This window comes from Primulina huaijiensis, chromosome 14, assembly GCF_012295235.1.
Source record: "Primulina huaijiensis isolate GDHJ02 chromosome 14, ASM1229523v2, whole genome shotgun sequence".
Taxonomy (NCBI): domain Eukaryota; kingdom Viridiplantae; phylum Streptophyta; class Magnoliopsida; order Lamiales; family Gesneriaceae; genus Primulina; species Primulina huaijiensis.
The window spans coordinates 20495028-20503066 of record NC_133319.1 but is presented as its reverse complement, the minus strand read 5'-3'; the positions used below and the strand labels follow the sequence as shown (position 1 = coordinate 20503066).

Genomic DNA, 8039 nt, shown 5'->3' with positions numbered 1-8039 from the left:
ATATTATGCATGACATATCATGTTGAGCCTGATATCTTTTGAGATATACCTCGTTTGTTGGGGCCGCTCAGCCCTATTCTGTATTGTGGACGATGGGGCATCGAGAGCTACAGTGTCCGACGGGACCCGCGGGCTCTGATGACCTGGACATTGTAGGTCCACGTCTTGATGATGAATGTGAGAGCCAAAACATGCCTAGGACAGATCAGAGACTACACACTCAGGCGCCTCTAGACTGAGTATGAGATTCTTGACTTGATCCTTGATATCCGAGCATATTGCATTTCGCATGCATCATATCAGTTTGTATACTCGTACATTCTCGTACTGGGCGATTGTCGCTCACGTCCTTGTTTTCATCTTGGGCACCCCATTCCACGGGGCAGGTCTTAGGTTGGACGGTTCGGACGACCAGGGCAGTGGCTAGAACAGTTGAGTTTTCGGTGGTGATCCAGTGGAGGTTTTATGTGGTTCATCGTTTTATTGTTTAGAATTATGTTTCGATTTGATTGTATTAATGTTTAAGACTGCTGTTGTTTGCTCTGTTTTAATTTGGATTGTAAGGTGATTAAGTATTTGGTTTCCGCTGTTTAATTGTTGTTATTAAGTTTTAATGTTGCATGCTTAGTAGTCTGTTTAGTAGTGGCTCGGGTAAGGGCGCTACATCTTGGGTCTTGGTGCTTCTCTGACTTGAACTGGATTGCGGTCATATTTGTGTGCTTCGACTGTCTTTGCATACAGACTTTCCAGAAGGATATTATTTTGATCGCGGAATCCTGTACAGCATACCGATCTCCGACTAGGATGTACTTATCAGTTTGGCCTTACATTGACAGATGGCTCAGAGATGGGTACCATTGGTGGTCCTTTGCACCTACTTCTGAGCTGGTTCTTTACTGTTTAGATATGTGTCGATTTGTGTTCATGACCCTAGCGCTGTTCTTAGGTGTTCATTTGTATTATGCGTTTTACTTAGGGATTAGCTTTTGGCTGGTATATTTGCCAACCTAGGTCTTTGTTTTTATGTTTTGTCTGATTAACCTTTCGAGAGGTTTGATTTAATCCTCCTCTCTTAAGGTGTTATCTTGTATTGCTGTTTTAATGGTATATACAGGTAAGTGACTGCCTAACCCCCCCGCTTCCGGCGGTGTTTTCTTAAAAAAAAAAAAAAAAACCCTAAGCCCTTAACCCTAACAAGGATATATTTTCACTAAAAGACTTTGATTGAATACAGAAACTGTAATAAATTACTTCAAGTTGGACTTAAACAGTGTCAAACTGAAACTTTTAGTTTCTTACAACTTATCAGTACACAGACTGATTATTTTTTCGTAGCACAACTAATCTTAAAAGATCGAATATAACAATGTAATGTGCTAGTATTTTTGCTCAAATGATAGCCTGGATGCTATTAATATATCTATGAAGTTTGAGCTTTTTGTAAATATCGTAATTGATCATGTATAACTGAATCTTTCACTTGTTCTCTCTTTCTAAAATTCTCAATAATAATCTTTTGAATCTCGTTTCTTCTCTCTGAACCCCCAGCTATTTATAGGCTTTGCTTCAACGGTAACATTGAATGCATTAATTAATACATATTTGTTGATTCGTCCCTTCGGAGTGTGTCAACGTCCTTCTAACAATAGTACGATGTTGCAGTTTGCTATGCGGCACTCTTTCTGTTAGTTGCAGTCTGCTGCATACGATTTGTCGGTTGATAAATGAGCTAACTGATGACGTGTCAAACTGATCAGGAGTTCGAATATTGAACTGATCAGTTGAACTGACTTAAGGCGTCATGTTTGGTTCTAACTGATAGTTCAGTTGGCTTTACAGATACAGTTAACTTTGTTCAGTTCGGTTGCATGCAATCATTTAACTCATTATTCTTTAGTTTGAACAACTTCAGTTCGAATTACTTCAGTTGAATAGTTTCAGTTTAGATGATCAGTTCTACAAACTACGATACTTTATTTGTCAAACTCCGAAACTTTTAATTCTAACAGTTTTCGAAATAAATTGTCACTAACTTAGCAACGGTTTTAAAACTGTGCCTAAGTTCAACAACAAAGGCATTAGTCACGGTTTAAAAAATCATGGCTAAAAAACGACGGTTTTAAAATGGTTTTTTCCAAAACTAAATGAAGTTTTTTTATCGACATTTCGCGAAAATATTTTTGTGAGAATAAAAATAAATGTTTGGCGATGATCATTTCCATCTGTGTACTTTCTTTCAACTCCCTTGTAATCGAATCCGACATTTTCTATCACCATGGAAATTACAAAGATTTATGGAGTGTTTGAACCTTTCCAAAGGAAAATCTAAAAATCATTTGTGTTTAGAGGTTGCAAGCAGAGAAAAACGGTAGGTCAAAGAAATCTTTCCAACAAAGTGCACCCGTGTTGTATGCTAACACATTAAATATAATATTTTTGTGTGCTTTTAATAAAACAATAAGAAAATAGCCATTGTTTACTCAAAGAACCTTGGCACTTGTATTCTTGGCTGAAATATGTAAAGGAAAAAAGGAAATGCGCTGGTGCAGATCTTCTACGAAACAAGAACCAGTTCCTTCAACTTCATCTTTTATGAGCAGACTCATCTCATAACAACCTTCAACTTGGTCTCAATTTGTTCCCGTACTCTCCACTGTAAAACAGTAGCTCAGAATGGAAGTAAATAAATTACACAAGATGCTTGTAGCAACAAAACAGAGTCACCTGTAAATCATTAATTTCCTCGTCAGTTAGAGACCGTTCCATCGACCTATACGCTATCCTATAGCAGTGACTCGTCATTCCTTTCTTATTGGTGAAGTTATCGATCAAAGTCACCTGAAAAATCATTATTAATGCTAATTTCCAGCTTAAAATTCTATCACACAGAGATCCAACTGCAATTTTCATTTCCACTGCAGAGCCTGAAATTTTGAAAATGCTGGCAATTGATTGATTAAGTCCTATTAACTAAGTATTTTAATAAAGGGATAATTTCTTTAAATAGATAACAAATGGCACTTCACTGTTATAAATATCAAGGATATCGCCTCATGTATTTCTAATATATGTGCTTATCATGACGATTTCACCAGAGGATCCACTTACAAATGATGTAGCGGAGCAACTCAAAAGAGTATCATACTCTTCACTAAATGTTCAATAGTCAAGGGTCTAAAACTACTAAATCATCGAATACAGGCCTCCAACAAAGTACAAAACAAGCTTACCTCCTCCACAAGATCCCCAGCAACACCTCTGATAATTTCACAGAGGTTATTTTCGGTAAATGCATCGCTAATCCAGAAACTCACGTCCTTATAACATGGAGGGTACTACAAAGTTACAATTGAAGGTCAACATGACGAGAGATTTTGGAAGTAGCTCTGATTTTCCATTCGATACTGATAAAAGCAATCAGACAAACTATTTCTAGGTAATGATAATCACACCTTCGAGAATTGTTTGAACTTCACCCCGAGCTGTCCCTTGGAGAACTACACAAAATAATAGAATAGTGTTCAAGTCCTATAAACGATGTGAATCAGCTACAAAATAATAAAGGGCATAAATAAATACTTGTGAAGTAAACCGTGGGTCGTTGGTCCAAAAAAGGCGGATATCTGGAATGTCAAATAGAACCATAGCCAGTCGCTCCAGTCCGAGCCCAAAAGCCCAAGCAATGTTGTCTGTTCTACCGCTTCTCTTGAGTATTTCTTGTTCCATTACTCCACAACCCAATACTTCCAGCCACGTTTCCTGAAAAAATTCACACTAATATGACTAGGTGCCACTGAGACAATTTTCAGAAAAATGAGAGGAAATGGAATTTTAAAACAAAACAAAATGAGAGCATTGATAGTAAATCATGTCAAAATGGGTTTGACTCAAACTTAATCTAACAGCCTGATAAGCCTCCACGCGTTAAAAAGAAAATTTCTCAAAGAAAAAACATTCTAAATCATTTGGGAACAATCGATGTATTTAAAGGGGTACAGAGAAAGACCAGAGATTTCGAAGTCAAAAGTACCTGAAAATATATTTCCAATTCAAATGAGGGATTTGTGAAGGGAAAATAAGCATCAATCCAGCGCATCTCCACGCCACCTGACCAAAGGAAACACAAGCATTGACCTTTCATAAAAATCAGAGCATTCAGGCTCCATCAAACTCTTAGACCAAGTAAAAAAAAATCCTGTTGACCTTACATTGACTGTGAAAAAAAATCTAGCCATTTACCAGGTATATTCTCATACTCATTAAAACCCTTAAAAGTCAAATTCTTAAATTTATTTGACCGTTGGTTCCAGCACATGATTTTGTAATACCCTTCTTTCTGTCTTCAGTTTCACCTTCCTCTGCTGCTTCTTTAGTCTTACTTCTAGCGAGGATTTTACAGAAAAAATGTACAAACATAAATACGAAAGTTTAGAACTGAACTATAGTTGCTATATCCCAACTCCAAGGAACCTGCAACGTTAAAGGAACCATAAGCACAAACGGTATTCAACTTACTGTCTCTAGCTGCGATGAATTTGATTCTAAATATTGCAAATTAGATGGAATCTGGATTGCAATCAAAATTACTCATTCTATCATCCAAATTAAAATTTAGATTTCATTCTCAGCGTACCAAATAAATGGTGTGCCAAACCCTCAAGACATTTCTTTAGATCCTCAGCTACATATGACGTAGCATTAGTACCAGAATCTTCCCAGTCCGTTGGAGTGAAAACTCGGACCCCTTCCATCTGATTATTAGGCACCATAAACATCTTTGAATAGAAGGACCAAAGTCAGCTACATGACATGATAGCAATTATACTCTCAGACAAACCTGATGAAATACTGGGTAGTGACTTGAATCAATTGAATCTCTTCTGTAAACATCTCCAGTAACAAGGAAATGGGTATGCCCCTCCCTTAGCAACTGAGCCTGATGTGCACTTGTATGGCATCTCAGGACAGTTTGAGAATCCACATAATATGTATCATTATAACTCCTGCTCACATGATCAGTAGGCACTAATACATCATCAAAATTCTGCATGAAAACATAATCTTATTACGTCGTTCAATTAATATAAATAACAAAATTGCAAGTTCAACGGAATTAAGGAAAAAGAAGAAAAGAATTCACAACATTATCCCAGAAACCGGAATCATAATTATGCAAACATTCTACAGAATTCCATGTTAGTAACATCTGTCTAACTTTTCTACCCACACTAATCCGCTAGCTTACTGCTGAGTATCAGTAAACATTTAACGTTAAAGCTACAGCCTATAAAGTTGGACATTGATACTAACTATGAAACTGATTTGATCACAGTTATACAGAACTCCATGCAAGTCTTAAACAATCCTTGCACTGGGGGTTACAATTTCTAAAAGCATAAAGTATTGCTTTCAAACCTTGATATTTCTGTTTTGAATTTTTGTGTGCTTAAATAAGCATGAAAATTCAATAGATGCATAAATTAAGAGAAACTGCGAGAATAGAAACTTCTACTGGCAGGAAAAACCATCAAATATGAATTTCAATGATGACATGAATAACAGGAAATTAGCAGATAAAACACGAGCATTAGGGAAGAAGGAAGTAAAAACCTTAAATTCCTTTCTGTGCATACTAACGTACCGCTTTTACAGATACTAAAGGGCTCAAATCGTCAAATTTATCAAATTTGTTAGGATGGTTGGTATCAAAATAATCATAGATTGCATTCTTAAGTATGCCAAGAGGATGTTGATCCCTCCTATGAAGCTGCAATCCCAGCTTTGAGAATATTGAATCGGGAACATTATTTGTTGGATCATCCTTCACTATTTCTGCAAGTTTATGCGTAAGGTCATCACCAATCAATACTAAGACAATCAGAAAAAATAATCTACATCATCCAGACATGAAAAGGATCAAGAAACTAATTTATTTCACTTCAAAACCCTTTGCTGACGCAAGTTTAACAAGTTATTGCTCAAAATAATCAATATAAATAGGCAATCATTTTTCATAAGTCGGTTGATAAACATTAAAACATCCACATATTGAATATTGTTATCAATCCTAATAGATAGATAAAAAATCATAAATAACACAGTGGAGCTGAGTTATATTAGATTAATAAAAAAAATAAAACTATATTTATAAATTCGGTTGATTGTTAATCTGCTTGATATGTGGCTATTTCTGAAAGCATAAAGAAACGAGTGGATCACACGACCTTCTCTAGAAATCTTAGCACCACCAAGTTCGAGAAGTGACGCCGCAGGATGCCGCCATTTCTTGCAAGCGTTAACTTTTTCCGAAGGAATCGGGGCGAAGGATGTTGAGAAAGATGAAAGTTGTAGGCCAAAAATAATGCTTCTTCCAGAGAGGAAATGGGAGGGCTTCGTTAAAAAGACGGTATGGGCAAGTGAGAGCGACATGGAAACTGTGTTCCCAAGCTGCTACACTGCCTGCTAACAGGTGGAGGGGGCAGACGGATTTGGTAGTGGAATTGTTTGGACAGGAGCCATGGGAGAGAAAAGGCTATTTAATATATGGAATAGGCGCAAACTGAAGTGTTACGGGCCTAATGATAAATGAAAGCTGAAAATAAGATTTTTGCCTAAGGCCCAATTGGGAAAACACGCGGGCCACACGTAATACTATAGCTTGCTACTGTTACCGACTTCAATGTTGCTTTGGGGCCTAATAACACCAATGTTTTGATATTTCTTTACATAAAGAGGTCCAGACAATTTACTGTCACGCGTGTTTTCCCAATCATCAATGTGTTGTTATTTATTTTACCTACGAGATCAAGACAAAGAACTGTCACGCGTTGTTTGGCCTAAAAATATGCGGGTTCAATTAATTTAGCCAAAGCTTAGATGGAATTTTAGCCCACAAAATTGGACAACTCAATAATTATTTTGAATTATTTTTAACAAGTTAAATACCATGCAAAGTAGGAGGAAATCGTGAGAAGATTGTGATTAGTGGTAGGAGTGGGAGAACCACCCAGAAATCGGGGGAAAAAAAAAATTCAGCAGCTGAAGGAGAATAGAACACATCACTCAAACAATTGGCAAACACTCTGCAAAAATCTTTAGTTTTCATATTCAAGCAATTTTTATTTTTCTAGTCTGCTTTCAAGTTTTTACGTCATTTTCATTTTTCAACAATTTTTATTGTAATTTCCATAATTGCGGATTCCTAGTGATTTATGACAATAAAATCATGTTAGAGAGTTTCTTTTTTCCAATTTTTAGTATCGTTTCAGTTCGTTTATTTTGATGCATATTAGTTTAGGATATTAGAAGTTATAAGTTATATTTTTATTACTTGTCGCACAAATCGGTACTTGTAACACCTGGCACGTCCGCAACTCAAGAAATATTGTGCAAACAATTTTTGGTACGCCCAGTGGGACCAGAAATACGCCGCCATATACAAGAAACTTCTGAGAAAATATGGAGCAAAAATTCCAAAAAACTTTAAAGAATACACGATTAAAGAAAATGTACAGGGAGTTTCTGTTCAAAACATAATCGAAAATATTAAAGGTCAACATCATTGTCGTGTTGCACTCAAGGGAATGCAGAAGCCTCAAATGAGTGCAGGAGGAGGTACTGCAATTGACATGAAAGAAACATCAAAGCTTTTGGTTGGTGGTATTCTAGCCTATGTTAAAGCAGTGGTGAATAAGACAATGATCAAATCTGTAAAGGCAAGTCAGGGAGCAACTATCCGGATGGGGTTGAAAAAGGACCTGAGAGTGGCAAGGAAGGTGACATTCTCTACCCCAATTCAACACTCCCCGATCATGATGACATATACATACTACCTCACAGAAGTGAAGATGTAATTGCACAAAAAATTTCATTCATCAAGGGAGACAAAAAAAAAAGTGGCAAAGAAGTGAACCATGAGAGTAACCATCCCAAGGATATGAGAAAAGGTGTAGTGAATTCTAAGACACGTGACATCAACTGTTCAATCTCAGTATTCCCTGCTAATGAAAAAGAGGTGAATCAAGGGAGTGACCAACCCA

At 36.7% G+C, this 8039-nt stretch overlaps 1 protein-coding gene across 1 annotated transcript; it reads right to left on the bottom strand.

The window, feature by feature from the left end:
* Window positions 1–2362: 2362 nt before the first annotated feature.
* Window positions 2363–6518, bottom strand: LOC140957288 (phenylalanine--tRNA ligase, chloroplastic/mitochondrial). The gene is made up of 10 exons (XM_073414476.1): window positions 6225–6518; window positions 5642–5832; window positions 4838–5044; window positions 4634–4751; window positions 4031–4107; window positions 3580–3759; window positions 3453–3497; window positions 3231–3335; window positions 2725–2838; window positions 2363–2653 (listed from the first exon to the last, which is right to left on the bottom strand). The coding sequence occupies exons 1-10, from the start codon at window positions 6427–6429 to the stop codon at window positions 2603–2605; spliced, it is 1293 nt and encodes a 430-aa protein (XP_073270577.1). The 5' UTR covers window positions 6430–6518; the 3' UTR covers window positions 2363–2602.
* Window positions 6519–8039: the final 1521 nt, after the last annotated feature.

What these genes read in the sequence shown, in the direction of transcription:
- LOC140957288 (XM_073414476.1), bottom strand. Translation starts at nt 6,429, where the DNA reads ATGTCGCTCTCACTTGCCCATACCGTCTTTTTAACGAAGCCCTCCCAT. An exon ending in CTTTAGTATCTGTAAAAGCG is followed by an intron (nt 5,045 to 5,641) that starts GTACGTTAGTAT and finishes GTTTTCATGCAG; the next exon opens with AATTTTGATGATGTATTAGT. An exon ending in ACCCACGGTTTACTTCACAA is followed by an intron (nt 3,498 to 3,579) that starts GTATTTATTTAT and finishes TATTTTGTGTAG; the next exon opens with TTCTCCAAGGGACAGCTCGG.